The 19,726-nt window shown below is 41.1% G+C and overlaps 1 protein-coding gene across 1 annotated transcript; it reads left to right on the top strand.

Annotated features, from left to right (window-relative positions):
- The first annotated feature begins 1 nt into the window (after position 1).
- piga (phosphatidylinositol glycan anchor biosynthesis, class A) lies at positions 2-18,430 on the top strand. The gene is made up of 5 exons (XM_073060927.1): positions 2-828; positions 2,890-3,022; positions 5,784-5,916; positions 11,235-11,441; positions 17,042-18,430. Exons 1-5 carry the CDS (start codon positions 219-221, stop codon positions 17,279-17,281), a joined length of 1,323 nt encoding a protein of 440 aa, XP_072917028.1. The 5' UTR covers positions 2-218; the 3' UTR covers positions 17,282-18,430.
- Positions 18,431-19,726: the final 1,296 nt, after the last annotated feature.

Raw genomic sequence — 19,726 nt, 5'->3', positions numbered from 1 at the left:
GCCCCCTCACAGTATATATCAATGTACATCTATTCACAAGAAGAGGCGCGGAGGCGACTGGCGCCCCGCCCCCATCACGTGACGAACACAACTTCCGCGCGCTCTCGCTCGCGGCCGGCTCTGCGTTCCGTGGAAGACTGGGACCCGGGTCAACCCGGGAAAGGACGCTGGCGACCGGCTCGGCACCACCGGCGCCCGGGCGCAAGCACCGGGTCTGCATGGTGTCTGACTTCTTCTACCCCAATATGGGCGGTGTGGAGAGTCACATCTACCAGCTGTCACAGTGCCTGATCGAGCGCGGCCACAAGGTGATCGTGCTGAGCCACGCGTACGGCGAGCGGCGCGGCGTACGCTACCTGACGCACGGCCTCAAGGTGTACTACCTGCCGCTGCGGGTTATGTACAACCAGTCGACGGCCACCACTCTCTTCCACAGCCTGCCGCTCGTCCGCTGCGTGCTGGTTCGCGAGCGCGTCGGCGTGGTGCACGCGCACAGCTCCTTCTCGGCGCTGGCGCACGACGCGCTGTGGCACGCGCGCACTCTGGGCCTGCGCACCGTCTTCACCGACCACTCGCTCTTCGGCTTCGCCGACCTCAGCTCGGTGCTGACCAACAAGCTGCTCACTGTCTCCCTGTGCGACACCAACCACGTCGTCTGCGTCTCCTACACCAGCAAGGAGAACACCGTGCTGCGGGCCGCCCTCAGCCCCGACTGCGTCTCGGTCATCCCCAACGCTGTGGATCCCACCGACTTTGTCCCCGACCCCAGCCGGCCCGAACCGGGTACCATCACTGTGGTGGTGATCAGCAGGCTGGTGTACAGGAAAGGTACAGCCGGGCCACGTTCTTCTCTGTCCACAAGGCTTGTGTACTGAGCTGGACACCGAAACGAAAAATATGCCTACACTACTTTCTGCCTTGTCTCCCAGACAGAATTATTTTGGAATGTGAACCAAAAAAATTGCATTAGGAAAGCTTGCAAGTTGGTTATGCACTGTAAGCTCCCACAAAGAGCAGTATGATTACTGAATGATACAGTGAATAAGGTGTAAAGTTCACCATCACACAGGATAATTCGCCTGGTTTTTGTGGGATATTTTACATCAACTGACAGAGCCAACTGTTACTGTTTCAAAGTGTCCTCCAAAATTTAGCATGGTTGAAAGTTTCGCACACCCTCCATACCTCTCTGAAACTTTAGTCTGGATCTTAGTTCCTGATGGGAAGGAATAAAGTGACACAACAGAAGTTCAGAGGGAGCATTGTACATGACAGGGAGTTAAACCTGGAATTTATAAAGTAAGCATTGTACATGTCACCCTCTAATTTCAGATTTATTTATCATATGTACATTGAAACATGCATTGAAATGCGACATTTGTGTTTACAACCAAGTGTCGCCACATACTCCAATACCAACATTGCATGCCCACATGCAGAACAACATAAGCAGCATCAAAACAAAACAAGCCTCTTTCCTACCCTCCTATCCACCCACCTCCTCACACACACAGGGCAGGCTGCTGCCAATCCTTCAGTCTCTGGCCCGGACTTGCAGATCCTTTGGAACTCTAGCTCTAGACTCGCTGACTTCAGTCTTTGATCTTTGGGATTTCTCTGAAGGGATTAGTTCCTAAAGAAAAAGCCTTTATAATAAAGTAATAGGAAGATACAGCCTTTTGAGTCCACACTGCCCAACAGCCACTCATTTAAATTAATGCTTTTATTCTTCCTATATTTTCATCAACTTCCCAATCCTTCCACTTCTATCACACTTTTAATGCATGGTATCAGTCCTTTAGAGTCAATGAGACCCAATTATACCCATGTGAACAATTAACCTACTAACCTGTATACCTTTGGAATATGGGACGAATCCACGCTGTCACATGAACATACAAGCGGCAGAATTGAACGTGGATGGCTGGTGCTATAATAGCGTTATGCTACCATGCTGCCCTCTGGCCTGCTTGCATTTATTTGTTGAAGCATTGAGTTCAAGATTCAGGAAGTTAAGTCAAAGTTTTATAAAATTAGGATTTACAAGGAATGTGCAGGCATAATAAAGTCTGCATGTTCACTCTGAGAGTACCTATGACAAGGATTGAACCCCATCCCTGGGGCTGTGAGGCAACGGCTCTCACCACGTGCTCCACTGTGCCTTAATATGTGGAAATTCATATGAGTGGTACAATAAACCCTCAACTTTTTCAGGGAGATAACAGATGAAATGGATAGTAAGCAAATAAATCACAAGGTATTTCAATAAGGATGCTGTAAGTACAAAGGGAGGAGGATTGCTTTGATAAGCTGAAACTTCCAAGTCTAATGCCTGGGAGAGAAGGTCTAACTGAAATTACCAGACTCAGCAGATCAAATGCCCTCCTTTTGTAACTGAAAATCAAAAAAGATTCAGATGTTGGAAATTATTTAGAAAGAATTAAAAGAAGTTGATTAACCTTAAATGTTAACCCTGTTTGTACAAGTGCTGCTTGACCAGGGTCTCCACCGTTTTCTCTTTTCATGTAGCTTCCTTCTTCTCAATGTTTTCTACAACTAATTTCAAAGGATGTGGTTTAAATAAATGCTTCTAACAATATCTTAGCCTTTGAGTTTTAGCTTGGTGCCAGTCTTTTTCTGTGAAGTGGCACATGTAAATTAAAAAATCCAACTTAATATGAATTATCACTCAATGCCAAATTGTTCATGACTATTCAGTTAGTATTTTGGCATATTTGAAATTACAAAAGAAAAGGAGATTGTGATTTTTCTAATTTGGAGAATCTAGATATACTGTGCTGGCCCAATGTATGAGAACACACTCTAGCTATATTTTGAGCTTTAGATTATTTTTAGTACTATTATTAATATTTCTCACTATACGTCTAGGAATTGATTTGCTTGCTGGGATAATTCCTGAACTGTGCCTTAAGCATCCGGATTTACACTTTCTCATTGGTGGTGAAGGACCTAAGCGGATAGTGCTGGAGGAAGTTCGGGAAAAGTACCAGCTTCATGACAGGTAATGAGACATTGCCAAACTTGCTGCACTTGTGTGATGAGAAATAGCAGTAATGTTCGTCTTAATCCCAAAAATTGGTTTAGTTTATAAACAATATTGAATTACTGAGCAGTACTCGCTCCTATTTTGGGAATTGAAAAAAATCAACTCTCATCAACGCCATTTAAGAGCAGCAATATCCTTTGAAGGGAAATGTATTTTAAGTAAAGCAAGGTATACTTACAAAAAAAAAAGAAATGATTGCTAAGTGGTCACTTTGCACCCTGGCTCTCTATTGCTGTTCCAAAAGTACTAGATCATGCACAGGATAGAGATCCTGGTGGTAAGAAGTTGCAGAAGAGATAAGGAAGCATTTTTTCCCACTGAGAGAGAAATGAGGGTCTGGAACTCTGCCTGAAAGAGTCAGAAAGGCAGAGTGTTTTGCCATATTGAAGTACTGTGACCGGTAAAGCTGCAGACATTGTGCTGGAAGGTGAAATTACTGGCCATCTTTGTCATGAATCTTATATAAGTAATGCTAAAAGCTCACTTTAACAGTAAAGCGAAAAAAGGATAATAAACATGCTGGAATTTTCAAAATGAAAATTTTATCTGATACATTGTTTAAACTTTCTTTACAATCTCATAACAACCTTAGCCTCCCACCCCATTCTCCTCCGCTTTCCTACTGTCATTGAATTCCTAAAGATCACCACGTCTATTATCTGTATCTTTTCATCAAATCTGATAATATAGCATTCAAATTTAGGGAATGTGTCAACGTTTAGAGTAGTGGTCGCCAACCTGTCGATCTTTGAGACTTTCCCAGTAGATCCCGAAAAAAAAGGAAAAACGAATACACAAATACTGTTGAGAGATTGTTTCCGGGTTGTGGGGTTTTAGTTCCGTTCTTTCTGCCCAGTGCGCATGCATGTAGCTCCCCGCACTACACAGTGTACTTCAGTGGTCCCCAACCACCGGGCTGCGAGGAAACGATATGAGTCAGCTGCACCTGTCCTCATTCCCACTGTTGAACTTGAACACATGCGAGGTGATCAATCGCCTAAACGCAGTAGTGATACCCTTGCGCCAGGGATCACCGGTTGGCCTCGCGTGGCCGGCAGAAAGTGCCGTTGATACTGGCCCGGAGCCGTTGATACGGACAGATGGGCGCCGCCTCTAAACCTGTTTACCACACCAAATGTTCATGGGGAATCCGGTGCTAAGAAATTCGCAGACAACCTAATTCGGGCTCGGTTTCATAAGTAGCAGAGCAGCTACCGCGCTGCGATCTACTGAAACAAACTTTTGTCGGCCGATAGATCCTACAAGGGGGGCAGACGTGCCCTGTCGCACTCCTCGCTCAGTCGGTCGCTCTTTCCGGCCTGTGACCGCCACGGCCCCGGCACAGGGACCTCCGGCCTTCAGCTAGTCCTCTCACCCCACTCACGACCAGCCGCACCTGGCCAAGCTGTCTAGTGATGGGTGAATGGGAAGCTGGAGTTCGGGCCCGGAGGCTGTCTAATGAGGCAATGAAGTCCTCAGAACTGCTTCGGTACCCTGAGTCCAATCACCCTGCACTTAAAGACAAACCCGTTGAGTTTTTTCAGCGGGAAGTATCGCTGTATTCTGGTCGTGTTTAACAACCCCCCCCACCCCGTTGGCCGGTCCCGCTGTATTCAGGTCACAAGAATATTGTCAATATTAAACTGGTCCGCGGTGCAAAAAGGGTGGGTACCCCTGGTGTTTATACATTATTTCTACTTCCGGGTTGTGGGGTTTTACGTCCGGTCTTTTCTTCCCCGGTGCGCATGCGTGTAACTAATCAATCTGGGGTCGATCTCGCCTTTTACTAAGGCCGAGGTAGGAGATCTTGGGCTTAAAAAGGTTGGTGACCACTAGTTTAGAGCCATTAATTTCTCTACTAGTAATAGTTGTATTTGTTCCCTGCTCTTATTTGATTTATGGTTGCTCACTGTTTACGCTACATTTATTGTATCCTCAAAACTGATGACCGAAACAAAATATATACGGTAACTTAACAGTCATTTCCCATTTACGTTTCACCTGTCTCTGTCTCAAATGGATAAACTATTGTCTTTTTACATATTTACAGACTTTGTAGATTTAAAACTAATTCTTGTTGGCTTGCTGTCTTATTCTTACCATGTATTTGCACTGTAGTTTTGTGTCTTATAAAACATTGCTGCTTTTAGAACTTGCGCTCATACCTCCCACAAAACAAAAATGAAATTGGTCAAGATTACAATTCATTATGGTGTAGTGTGATTTATAGCTAGAAACAAGTGCTAAAAGGGACCTACCACATTATCTGATGCTTTGGCATGGAGGAGACAGAGAAGGGCGTCAGCCCTTAGATACACACTCCTGATGGCAGCCAGGCAGCAGGAACAGACATCTTGGCTGCCTCAGAGGGTACAGAGCAGAATGAGAGAGCTTCCACATTCACTCAATGAGATGCATCCAGGAGAAAGGTAATTACAAATTGAGTTATGCTGAATGTTATTATGCTGTTCATGGTCTCTTTTCCTCTTGATTTAAAAAAATGAAAGACAATTATGTTCTCTTATAAGAATTGGTTTGTTAAAAAGTAGTGCAAATATTAATAACGTTTAACCTTGTGGCAAATATAAATCTTGTTTTAAACAAATACCTCAATATTTAATGCAATTGATCTGCAATTGTTTATATCATTCACTAAATGTATATCTTTGTTTTTGGTCTGTGATGGCTTGCTCATGTTTTGACTTTCTTCATATAGAGTACGACTTCTGGGTGCCTTGGAGCATAAAGATGTGAGAGATGTTTTGGTCCAGGGTCACATTTTTCTAAACACTTCTCTGACTGAAGCTTTTTGTATGGCAATAGTTGAAGGAGCAAGTTGTGGTCTTCAGGTAAATTTCCTGTTCTATCAGAATCAGGTTTATTATCAGCGGTATGTGTTGTGAAATCTGTTAACTTACAGCAGTTCAATGCAATACATAATATAGAAAAAAAAACATAAAAATAAGCAAGTAAATCAATTACTAAACATATATATATATATAGAATAGATCAAAAATCGTGCAAAAACAGAAATAATATATATTAGAAAAGTGAGGTGGCGTTCACGGGTTTCATGTCCATTTAGGAATCAGATGGCAGAGGGGAAGAAGCTGTTCTTGAATCGCTGAGTATGTGCCTTCAGGTGATGGTAACAATGAGAAAAAGGCATGTCCTGGATGCTGGGGGGGTGCTTAATGATGGACGTTGCCTTTCTGAGTCACCGCTCCTGAAGAGGTCCTGGTTCTTTGTAGGCTAGTACCCAAAATGGGGCCAACTAAATTTATGACCCTTTGCAGCTCCTTTCAGTCCTGTGCAGTAGCCCCCCCCCCCCCCCACCCATACCAGACAGTGATGCAGCCTGTTAGAATGCTCTTCACGGTGCATCTATAGAAATTTTTGAGTGTTTTTGTTGACCAAACGCCGAATGAAGTATAGATGCTGTCTTGCCTTTATAGCTGCATCAATATGTTGGAACCGGATTAGGTCCTCAGAGATCTTGACACCTAGGAGCTTGAAACTACTCACTCTCGCCATTTCTGATCTCTCTATGAGGATTGGTATGTGTTCCTTCATCTTACCCTTCCTGAAGTCCACAATCAGCTCTTTCAACTTACTGACATTGAGTGCAAGGTTGTTGCTGCGACACCACTCCATTAATTGGTATATCTCACTGCTGTTCTATCTGTAGAGATAATAAGCATAGTACATCAAGTGTACCAGTAAACATGGAATTCACATTCTAATGAATTTGAAGATGATCTCAATATAAGTCTCCTTTTCCTTATTAATAATTGAATACATTTATAAAAAGACATCTGCATCTGGAAGAATTGGTGCTACCTACAAGACCGGCTCACCTGCACAACTGAAGTTACTAAATTACTTAAAAATAGCATGTAAGAATTGTCTTTGATAAATAGAAACCACATTGTACAAACAAAACTGTTAAGCTTCATTTCCTTCTTGTATAAACCCAACAGTTAAAAGAGTGGGCTTACAACAGAATTCTAAACCACTGAAGAAACAGTTTTGTCCAACTGAGAGTTACTGTTGGTGAAGGCCCCTCCCCAGGAATTGCTTATTTTTTTACTTTAGAGATACAGCACAGAACAGGCCCTTCTGGCCCAACTAGATGCACTGCACAGCAACCCGCCAATTTAACCCCAGCCTAGTCACAGGATGATGTACAACAACAAATTACTATCTTTGGACTGTGGGAAGAAACCAGAACACCCGGAGGAAATCCACGATCACAGGGAGAACATACAAACTCCTTACAGCTAGCGCCAGAATTGAACTCCGAACTCTGATGCTCCAAGCTGTAATAGCATCGCACTAACTGCCACACTACCATGGTACTCCTTCTGGAGAAATTCTGATTCTTAAACCAGGGGAAGCAGCAGTGGGTAATCATCAGGGGGGTTTTTTGTCTATTGTTGTCAGGAAATGATACGACATAATGTGGTTACAATTTTGAAGATTTTACCCCCCCCCCCCTCCCCAAGGCAGCTCCTTCTCTGTCCCAGTTCATTGGTGTGCTTCTTGTTTTTGAACTCTGAACTGTTAAGACAAGATATTCTCAGGAATAGTGATGAAGCCTAGAGGCTTGACTCGTAGATTCTCAAGTTCAAGTTTATTGTTATTTCAACCATGATATATATACTGCTAAACAAAAGAACATTTCTCTGGACCAAGGTACACAACACAGTACATACAACTCTCACAGAATACATTAAATAATATACCCACAAGTATATTAACAAATAATAAGATTCATTTGTGCCACAAGTTTAAAAAGTGAACAGCACAACGCTACTGGCGCTTCATACATGGTGAGGCCTGTTTGGTGACAGGGAATTCAGTAGTTCCACAGCCTGGGAGAAGTAGCTGTTTTTCCTTCCTTAACAGTCCTTTTCCTAATGCTTTGATACCTCTTTCCTGATAGTTAGGGGTGTGTGTCAAAGAAATTTTTGGACAAATCAGAGAGATCATTGATTATGCTAAGAGCCTTGCCTACACAGCACTCCTGGTAAATATATTAGATGGGTGGAAGAGCGACCCCAATGATTCCCTCATCAGTCCTTGCAGTCCTTTATAGTGTATTTTGGTCAGTTGCTTTGCAGTTCCCGTACCAGATGGTGATGCAGCTGGTCAGGACACTCTCAATGGTGCTCCTGTAAAAATTGGGTAGAATGGCAGGGTTGGGGGGAGCCTCACTCACCTCAGAATCCTCAATAAGTGGAAACACTTCTAGATTTTCTTAACTAAAGGTGGTAATGAGGGACCAGTTGAGGTCATCTGTTATGTTGTTCACTCCAAGAACTTGGTGCTCCTAACTCTCTCCGTGGAGGAGCCATTTATGTGCTGTGAGGAGTGGTCAGCCTGCACCTTCCTAAAGTCCACAGTCATCTCTTTGGTCTTGTCCACATTGAGACTCAAGATATTGTGCTCACACATTTCAACGAACCACTCTACTTCTTCTCTGTGCACCATCTCATCGTCATTGTTGATGAGGCAACCACTTGTGTCATGAGCAAACTTGAAGATTCGGTTTGAACTGTGTGAAGGACCAGGGTGAGCATAAAACTGGGAGAGCAGGTAAAGGTGAAAAAAAATAGGGGTTTTATTTACCCAAAGTGTTTACAAACTCAGCAGAACTGTTCTAGAGTCCAAACTTGAATCAGCTAAACAGAACAGAACTTGGTTACAACATAGTACAGTCGGCCCTCCTTATCTGCGGGTTCTGCATGTGTGGATTCAACCGACCGCGGATCGGGAAAACCAGAAGTTCTCTCTCCAGCACTCATTGTTTGAGCATGTACAGACTATTTTTTTCTTGTCATTATTCCCTAAACAATACAGTATAACAACTATTTACACAGTATTTACATTGTATTAGGCATTATAAGTAATCTAGAGATGATTTTAAAGTACAGGCAGTCCCCGGGTTATGAATGAGTTCCGTTCCTGAGTCCATCTTTAAGTCAGATTTGAAGTCGGAACAGGTATATCTGGTATTATTTAGCGTCAGTTAGTCAAACGTTTGTCTTAGTATACAGTATATATTTTACCTTTCTATGCATTTAAAACACTTAAGAAACATATGTATTTCAATACTTAGTACTTAAAAATAATTGTAGCTTTTATGCTCTATTAAAATTGTTCCAGTCGTTGACTGACTGTAGCCTAATGCTTTTCCAGTGACCGATGGCGTTTCACCTCTTTCTGATTGCTTTATTAATTCACCTTTATTTTCAATCGTGATCGTGATTATTTTCATGAACAGAAACACTGCGGATTCAGAGCTCCACTGCACTGAGCCAGGATAAATAAGGTCTGGGGTTCCACTGAGTCCTAAACACCACTGCATTGAACCAGATTAAATAAGGGATTTAAGGATCCGCGTTTTTTGGTATCTGCAGGGGATCCCGGAACCAATCCCCCGCGGATAAAGAGGGCCAACTGTAAATTCAAACCAAGAGACACCACTCATCTCCTGACTGTGGGTTTATATTCAATGCTGGCCAGTCCATAGTAAATTGTAGGGGAGAGAAAACATTCCCCTCCTTAAAAAGAAACGACATAAATGAAGCAGCTCTAGAGAACACCCTTCTGGCTATAGCAGAATGGCACAATCCAATTATCCAGCCCCATCTATTTAGGCTGGTGTAATGCAACAGCTCAGTCGTTTACCAGATTATCAGGAGGATGGTCAGCTACAGGACACTTTAATATACCCGATTGATGGTGTGGCTGGTAATTGCAGCCGCCACAAACTGGATCTAGCAGGACAGCTGAGCATGTAGCCCTGGGGGATGCCAGTTGTTGCTCAGCATGATGGATATTGCTGCCAATGCGGACTGACTGGTCTTTCTGTCAAAAAAAAAATCCAAAATTCAATTACAGAGAGAGATGTTGAGACCCAACAAGGACAGTTTACACACCTCTGAGAAATGATCATATTAAATGCCAAGCTGAAGTCGATAAACAGCATTCTGGCTTATGAGGCACTATTCTCCAGGTGGGACAGGACAAAGTGGAGGTCAGAGGCGATGGCATCATCAGTGGACCGAGTTGCATGATAACTAAACTGGAAGGGGTCCAATATAGCAGGAGGATAGGATTTACTGCAATTTATAACCAGCCTCTCAAAGCACTTCATTATTGTTGAGGTCAGTGTCACTGGACAGTCATTATTAAAGCAGGTTAATGTCATCCTCTTGGGCACCGGGGATGATGTTGGCTGCCTTGAAGCCTGAAGGGACAATGGACTATTCCAGAGAGATGTTGAAGATGTCTGTTAGAACCTGAAAGCTGTAATATCACCTGAACTGAAGGCAGCATTTCCGGTATCTCAGTAGTGCCTGGACCTCTGCTGTGAATAATAGCTTCTGATTTGCCCTCACAAAGATGTGGTTATAACAGTGACATCCTCAATGTCACAGATCTCACATGGTTATCAATGTTAATGTGATGGCCATCGGTGGCTGCCTTTCTGAACAGGTTTGAGTCCTTGTTTTCAAAACAGTCCTGCAATGCTGAGGAGTTTGCTACTTCTGACCAGGTCTTTATCTTCCTTTGAACTTGTTTGAGTCGTTTAATCAGTGTATGCAGGAATTAGCATAACAGATAAGTGGTCAGAGTATCCAAGGTGGGGGTGGGGAACAGCTTTGAAAGCACCATGGATATTGGTATAAACCACATCTAATGTGTTCTCACCTCTGCTAGCAAAGTCAGCACGCTGATAGAATTTAGGCAGGACTGTTTTTAAGTTAGCATGGTTGAAGCCGCCGGCGACAATAAATAAACAGTCAGGGTATGTGGCTTGGAAGTCACTGATGGCATCGTAGAGTTTACACAACATTTTGATTCATTTGCTATGACAATAAGACATTTTAGATGGATTCATCTCCTGGACCACTGCTGCTTTTGGCACCAGTCTGCTGATATTGTTGACAAACACTTAACTGAGGCAGCTGGACTGGATTACTATTTGGTTGGTGATAGTTATTGAGTTATTCCTCCACCTATCCCTTATTCTTCTGTGAACTGGTATCCTCCAGTAAATGTTATTATTTATTGCAATTGTACACTTAAAATGAACCTGTATTTGTCTATTTGTTTATACCTCAGCTTCAAAACTAATTGTTCTTTGTTTTTGCAAAAGGTTGTCAGTACAAAGGTTGGTGGGGTGCCAGAGGTTCTACCTGAGGATCTCATCATCTTACGTGAGCCCACTGTGAAGTCCTTGTGTGAAGGATTGGAAGTTGCCATTACTCGCCAACGGCTAGGAAAACTACCACCAGTGGAAAGAATACACAACAGAGTGAAGAATTTATACACGTGGAGAAATGTGGCAGAACGCACTGAAAAGGTAGATACTTACTGTAAAACAGACCTTTTAATGTATAGTTGGTCTTAACAAAGAATAGATAGATACTTTATTGATCCCAAGAGAAATTACCGTGTCACAGTAGCATTACAAGTGCACAGATATACAAATATAAGAAGAGAAATATGAAAGAAAAAAAAATAAGTTACCTCAAACATTCTAACAGGAGGGGAGTCAACACTTCCCCAGCTATAGCTTGACTCATTATAGAGCCAAAGGTAAGAATTACCTCATATAGTGTTCAACCACGGTGGCATGCAGAGGGTGAGAAACATTGTCCAGAATTGCCAGGATTTTCCATAGAGACCTTTGTTCTACCACAGCCTCCAGTGTGTCCAGTTTGGCTCCCATAACAGAGCCAGCCTTTCTAATCAGTTTATTGAGCAACTTTGCAACTTTATATATGAAAGCAATAAAACAACTTTATTATGATGTGCCATTCAGATGTTGCATTATTTTGTAAAGTGTGCATAACTAAAAAGAGGCAACCTATCCATTTCTACCATGCAAAAGAGCAACAATGTATGTATTTTACTTACTCTCATTTCAAAGGAAGTTAATTTAACAAAAATGAATACACTTAAATCAGAGTATCATAAGAAATTCTTTTTAACTCGTCAAATTCTTGTGCAAACCCTAGATTTTTTTAAAATATTTAAGAACCAAAGTTTATGACACTGAGGGAAGCCATTTAGCTCTTCATAGAACATAGAACAATATAGCAAAGTAACAGGTCTTTTACATCACCACCTCCCCAACCAAGAAGCTATCTATATATGCTCTATATCCCTCCATTCCCTGCCTCCTCATGTTTTTACCTAAATGACTCTTAAATGCTGCTATTTGCTTCAGCCGTCTCCCCTGGCAATGTGTTCCCAACATCTACTAACCTCAGTGCGTAAAAGTAAAATTGCTTTGCAAATCTCCTTTAAACTTTTCTTCTTCCACATTAAACATAAGCCATCTGCTATCTGATATTTCCATTCTGAGAAAAGAGATCTTTCTACCAATTGACAACCCTGTACCCCACTCCCAGCTAATAATCTCTGTTAAGAGAAACAGCTCCTGTACTATTTGCTCTGTGTAGGATTCTCACAATTTTATGCACCTCAGTCATGTCCACTCAATCCTTTCCAAAAAAAACGTTTTCAGCCCAGAGAGTCTGACCTCATAACTATAATTCTCCAAGCCTCTTTTAAATTTCCAATACCCACCCTTCCCATAGTATGTATGCAGTACTCTTGATTGGCCTAGTTAAAGTTTCATACAATACCACCATGACTTCCTGCTCCTGTATTCTATGTTTGGGCAAAAATCTTTCTTAGCCAATTTATCAAAATGCATTTCACCATCCTGGTGTTCCTCCACACTTTATACTCTACCATTTGCTGTTTATCCTTTTAGCTTGTTTGACCTCATGCTTCACCAGATTAGCTCCATTTGTCACTTCTTTGCCCATCTGGCTGATCCATGAATATCTGGAATGTTGTTCCTTTCTACCAACTGCACTACCATAGTTTTGGCCCTTACATTTTACTTCAAATTTGTATATAATTACCAAATGAAAGAGGCCCAGAATGAGCCTTGTAGACCTCCACTGCACACAACTCCTACCCCTCCTCTAATCCCCAGAACTAAAGTTCCTGTTGAGCATTGCACTTTGCTTTCTGACACTAAACTAATTTTCATTCTTGTCACATTACCCCAGATTTGTTGGGCTTTTTAAATGGAATTTATGTTATATAATATCCCCCATTTAAATTGTTTTTATGCTGCCATTAAATAACATTATGGCTGTTCTTTTCCCTCAATGCATTTTCCTGAGCAAATCCCGTATCCCTTGATCCCCTTAATATCATAAATCAAATCTATTGACCTCAAGGTTGAGGATGCTCAGTGAATGAGCCTCCATAATGCTCTAGGCTAGAAATGTCCAAAGATTCACTATCTTCTGAGTGAAGAAATTTTATTCTCTGTTTGCGATAGCCACTCCCTTTACCATTGCTCTGAGCAAGAAATTTTTACACATCCTGAAAACTGTGAGGCTGTTTAATTTTTTTTTGTAATATGCAAACTGCGAATAGAATGAAAATTGAAAAAATCACATACTTTTGATTTTATTTAATAATTGAAGGATATAATGAAATACAGTACAACAAAGAAAATCTTACGTTTCATAAACATTTTCTTGTCTACCTTTATTACAGTGCATTAGCTATAACCACTATGACTACAACCATTGCATTCAAATGAAATTCTATCTCCTTTACCATAGCATTGGAAAGGGATAGGAACAGACGAGTTAGGAAAGTGTTTAATTGGAGTAAGGGGAAATATGAAGCTATCAGACAGGAACTTGGAAGAATAAATTTGGAACAGATGTTATCAGGAAAATGTACAGCAGAAATGTGGCAAATGTTCAGGAGATATTTGCGTGGTGTTCTGCATAGGTATGTTCCAATGAGATAGGGAAAGGATGGTAGGGTACAGGAACCATGGTGTATAAAGGTTGTTGAAAATCTAGTCAAGAAGAAAAGAAAAGCTTACAAAAGGTTAAAAAAACTAGGCAATGATAGAGATCTAGAAGATTATAAGGCTAGCGGGAAGGAGTTTAATTAGGAGAGCCACAAGGGGCCATGAGAAGGCCTTGGCGAGCAGGATTAAGGAAAGATCCAAGGCATTGTACAAATACTTGAAGAGCAAGAGGATAAGATGTGAGAGAATAGGTCCAATCAAGTGTGACAGTAGAAAAGTATGTATGGAACCAGAGGAGATAGCAGAGATACTTAATGAATACTTTGCGTCAGTATTCATTACGGAAAAGGATCTTGGCAATTGTAGGGATGACTTACAGTGGATTGAAAGGCTTGAGTATATAGATATTAAGAAAGAGGAAGTGCTGGAGCTTTTAGAAAGCAACAAGTTGGATAATTCTTCGGAACCTGATGAGATGAACCCCAGGCTACTGTGGGAGGTGAGGGAGGAGGGGACAGGAGAGTTTCTGGAGTATTGGAGGGTTGCAGATGTTGTTCCCTTATTCAAGAAAGAGAGTACAGATAGTCCAGGAAATTATAGACCAGTGAGTCTTACTTCACTGGTTGGCAAGTTGATGGAGAAAATCCTGAGAGGCATTGATGAAGGTAGAGGAGTAGATGTATATGGATTTCAGCAAGGCATTTGATAAGGTACCCCATGCAAGGCTAATTGAGAAAGTAAGGGGGCATGGGATCCAAGGGGACATTGCTTTGTGGATCCAGAACTGGCTTGCCCGCAGAAGGAAAAGAGTGGTTGTAGATGGGCCATATTCTGCATTGAGTTCGGTAACCAGTGGTGTGCCTCAGGGATCTGTTCTGGGACCCCTTCTCTTCGTGATTTTTATAAATGATCTGGATGAGGAAGTGGAGGGATGGGTTAGTAAATTTGATGATGATGGGGGTGTTGTGAATCGTGTGGAGGGCTGTTAGAAGTTTTAGCAGGCTATCAATAAGATGCAAATCTGGGTTGACAATGGCAGATAGAGTTCAACCCAGATAAGTGTGAGGTGGTTCATTTTGGTAGGTCAAATATGACAGAATACAGTATTATCAGTAAGACTCTTGGCAGTGTGGAGGATCAGAGAGATGTTGGGGTCCGAGTCCATAGGATACTCAAAGCTGCTGCACAGGTTGACTCTGTGGTTAAGAAGGCATAAGGTGCATTGGCCTTCATCAGTCGTGGGATTAAGTTTAAGAGCCGAGAGGTAATGTTGCAGCTCTATAGGACCCAGGTCAGATCCCACTTAGAGTACTGCTCTCAGTTCTGGTCACCTCACTACAGGAAGGATGGGGAAATGGTACAGAGAAGATTTACAAGAATGTTGCCTGAATTGGGGAGCGTGCCTTATGAGAATAGGTTGAGTGAACTCAGCCTGTTCTCCTTGGAGCATTGGACGATGAGAGGTGACCTGATAGAGGTGTATTAGATGATGAGAGGCATTGATCGTGTGGATAGTCAGAAGCTTTTTCCCAAGGCTGAAATGGCTAACAAGAAAAGGCACAATTTTAAGGTGCTTGGAAGTAGATACAGAGGAGATGTCAGGGGTAAGTTTCTCATGCAGAGTGGTGAGTGCATGGAATGGGCAGCCAGCAATGGTGGTGGAGGGCAGATACAATAGGGTCTTTTAAGTGACTCCTGGACAGGTACATGAAGCTTAGAAAAATAGAGGTCTATGGGTAACCCAAGGTAATTTCTAAAGTAAGTACATGTTCAACACAGCATTGTGGGCCGAAGGGCCTGTATTGTGCTGTAGGTTTTCTATGTTTCTATGAAAGATATGTTTTAATCTTCATTAGATCATCCAAATGTTCCACTCCTTGTCTGTTTCTGGATTTACATTTGATTGAATTTATAAATCTGAATCCACATTTGCAGTTGACACAAGGAACTTACAATCTTCCAACGATGTCAACAAGAATTGACAGTTCTTCAAATTCTTGTTTTGACTTGACGGAATCGGCATTCAGTGGCACAGCAATTTATTAACAATGGCCTACTGACTTCCATTCTGTGTTTATTGTTACAATTTGTAACTGTGTTTTAACTTGAAACACTGACCATGTAAATGGTTTAAAGCACTAAAATGATTCAAAGTAAAGGTTGTGATATGTTTATTATTTAGAAAATTTATGGGTTATATTAATTAACATAATTACAGGGTATTTCACAATTATATCAACATAGACTTCAAAATTGTATTAACATACTGTAATTTAAAAATTATGTTAATATTATATAAAAGAAAATTCCAGCTGCGAAGCAACAAAGGTTCTGTGTGTGGGAGCATTTCAGTTACTGCGCGGCTGAGCATTCGCACAGCTTAAAGAGAACAGTGGTTCACACTTATTTTCTAAAGTCATAACAGTATAAACTGCCCTTCTCCTCCAGGTCATTAATACTTTAACTTCTTATCAACCAACATTAATAGTATTCCTATCACAAACGAGAAAATCTGAAGATGCTGGAAATCCAAGCGACACACACAATATGCTGGAGGAGCTCAGCAGGCTAGGCAGCGTCTATAAACAGTTGATGTCTCGGGCTGAGACCCTTCATCAGAACAGAAGAATCTTATCAATTTGCATCTTTAATACACCCAGTTTACTGACCATGCGCAGTGAATAGGGATAAAAACTGTCATAACTTTAAAGTAATTTTATCTAATTCCTGACTAGTTTGTACCTTGTTGTGAGACTTAGATTTTCCATTTAGGATAGGGAGCCATTTGGCATCTATCCTACCAAACCATCTAGGTGTTGTGTATGTTTTAATGACATCACTTCTCCTTTCTACTTCAATTGTTCTTCTTTTGATAGTTTTCATTTTCAGAATAGTTTGGTAGACCTTTGTTGAATAATCCCCAAACCAAGCATATTCTTTCTTGGATAACGCCTACACACTGCATATGAGGTCTCACAAAAACTGAACATTTCAAGAAGACTTTCTTATATGTCCCTCTCTTGCTTTGATGGCATAATAATGATCATAGGTCCAACACAAATCATAATTGGTGGATTCTAATCTTGCTTCTTTTAATTTTGTTTTAGGTTTATGACCGAGTGGCCAAAGAAGGAGTGTTGCCAATGAACCAACGACTGTACAGATTAATAACCCATTGTGGTCCTGTGGCTGGCTGCATTTTTGCTTTAGTTGCTGTTTTGGACTTCTTTTTCTTGTTGGTCCTGAGGTGTTTAGTTCCAGATGATACAATTGACATTGCTGTTGATGCTACAGGTGTGAATGGAGCCTGGAAACAACAGGGACCTTCAACAATTATAAAACATTAAAAAACTCCATCTTATACTGAAAGGGGCAATCGCAAAGTGCAAGTCTGATGCTCTATTGAATTAAAAAAATATTTATAGCAGCTTTTGTATGACAAAGCATCAGTTTATGTTATTGAAGTAGCCATTATAAACCTGAGTTGCATAGAAATAAATCAGATTTGATGTGCAGTATGAATGAAAATAAAGTAATTAATATTTCTTAATTGATATAATTGTTGCTTCCCTAAAGGTTTGAAGCTTTTGATTTTTTATTTTGTACTATTGATCACTTACTTTCTGCCTATCATTTCACTGGTGCTTAAAGCAGGATGCCAGAATAGCTCTCTGAATCATTGAGGCATGCAAGCCTCCAAACCAGGACAAGATAGTGGTCCTCCTGAAGGACTATTGATAACGTGCTGTAAAACAGGAGAAATATTATCCCTTGTAATTCTGCAGAGTTGGTTTTGAAGGTACAGACCACTAATTTAAACATAATGCCAGTAAAGTTGTTTCATTGGAGAGGGTCTAAAGGATGCTCATGAGAATGATCCCGGGAATGAAAGTGTTAATGTATCAGAAGCTGTTTATGGCACTGGACCTGTACTTGTTGGAGTTTAGAAGAATGAGAGGAAGGATTTCATTAAAACCTATTGAATATTGAAATTGAGGTAAATGGATATGGAGAGAATGCTTCCTATAGTGGGGAAGTCTTGGACCAGAGGGCACAGCCTCTGAATACAGTTATGTTCCTTTAGAACAGTGGTGAGGAGGAATTTCTTTAGACAGAGGGTGATGAGTCTGTGGAATGCATTGCCACAGACAGCTGAAGAGGCAAAGTCTTGGGGTATGTTTAAAGCAGAGGTTGATAGGTTATTGATTAACAAGGACATCAAATGATATGGGTAGAAGGCAGGAGTATGGAGTTGAGAAGGATAATCAATCGCCATGATGGAATGGTGGAACACTCTCGGGTGGCCTATTTCTGCTCCTATGTCTGATAGTCCTATTTACATTCAAGTTGTTGCATAATTCAGATTTATAGCACAAATAAGATCTTACATGATCAGGATAAGAATGCATTTTCATTCTTCAGATCTTTTTAATTGTTACCAATATATTAATGTTGTTAAGTTTCTGCATTAAATTACTGCGTGATCTTTATTCGGAGATTTGATCTGCAGTGCATAGTCTTTTCCTATAATGTCCAAGAATTGGAAATATGCAGAATTCAACAGAGGACCACAACATGAATGAGGAAAGGGAAAATAGAATATGAGAATAATCTTATCAAACAAACAAGATAAACAAAAATAGACTGAGTAAAATTTCTGTGGTAATGTAAAAAGGAAACAATTAGAAAAACATGTAGGTTGCATATAGTCTGAAAGAGAAATTGTATTGAGGGGATAAGGTATGCTAGAGAAGTTAATAAAGTATCATATCTTCTTCAAGGACAAATTTGCATAAAATCCCAGGAACTGATGAAGGATAACTGGCTAAAATGAATGAGGATCTGAAAGAAATTAGAGTTGTTAAAAAGACGAAAACTTGTACCCTGGGTCTCTGTTCAACAACACTCTCAAGGATTCTGCTATTCACTGTCTTTAGCCTGCCCTGATTTAACTTCCCAAAATATATCACTTTGCCCTTGTCCAAATTAACTTCAATCTGCCATTCCTTTGCCCACTTTCATGATTGATCAATATCCTATAGTAACTTTAAATGAACTCTTACCTTTAATTTACCTTTGTGCTTATTGAAGCCTTTTAAATTCAAATGCAACTAGTTTTCTCTTATCCATTCTGCTAGTTACAACCTCAAAATAAAACAAGAGATTTGTCAAAGATGACTTCCCTATCATAAATCCATGTTGACACTTATCAGCCCTATTATTTTCCAGGTGCTTTGTTTAAATTTACATTATAGTAAATTCCAGCATTTTCCATTCCATGTATTTTGGGCAAAATGTTCTAGGGTTTATCATTAGCTTTCTCCATTTCTTAGGTAATGAGGTTACATTCGCTACTTTCCAACCTGTGGGGATTATTGTGCCATCTATGGATTTTTGGAAGAAGACAGGTAAGGCTTGTACTATCTTCATATGCACTCCATTTAGAAGCCTTGGATGCAGGTTATCTGGTCCTAGGGAGTATCAGCTTTCGATCCCTTTAATTTCTCCAGTGCTAATAGTTTTCTGTGTGTGTGTGTGTGTGCGTATGCGCCCTTAACTCCTAGTGGAGTCGTCAGGGTGCCATCGTGACAAGCTTTTTGCACCGATCTTTTTTTTGGTGGTTGCTCATCGTGCGGCATGTCTTGGGCATCTGAAACCCGGCGGAGCCCATCCCTCTCCAGGTTCTTTGGAGCCGGCTGGATTCGAACTCGGGAGCCTTCGCTCCAAAGTCCGGCGCTGATGCCACTACACCACCAGTCGGCCAATAGTTTTCTAATGCTAACTTAATCACC

The sequence above is a fragment of the Hemitrygon akajei genome, chromosome 11, assembly GCF_048418815.1.
Source record: "Hemitrygon akajei chromosome 11, sHemAka1.3, whole genome shotgun sequence".
In the NCBI taxonomy this organism is placed as follows: Eukaryota; Metazoa; Chordata; class Chondrichthyes; order Myliobatiformes; family Dasyatidae; genus Hemitrygon; species Hemitrygon akajei.
The sequence above is the reverse complement of the archived record's forward strand: the minus strand, read 5'-3'. Positions and strand labels throughout refer to the sequence as shown.

What these genes read in the sequence shown, in the direction of transcription:
- piga (XM_073060927.1), top strand. Translation starts at nt 219, where the DNA reads ATGGTGTCTGACTTCTTCTACCCCAATATGGGCGGTGTGGAGAGTCAC. An exon ending in CAGGCTGGTGTACAGGAAAG is followed by an intron (nt 829 to 2,889) that starts GTACAGCCGGGC and finishes CTATACGTCTAG; the next exon opens with GAATTGATTTGCTTGCTGGG. An exon ending in GAGCAAGTTGTGGTCTTCAG is followed by an intron (nt 5,917 to 11,234) that starts GTAAATTTCCTG and finishes TTTTTGCAAAAG; the next exon opens with GTTGTCAGTACAAAGGTTGG.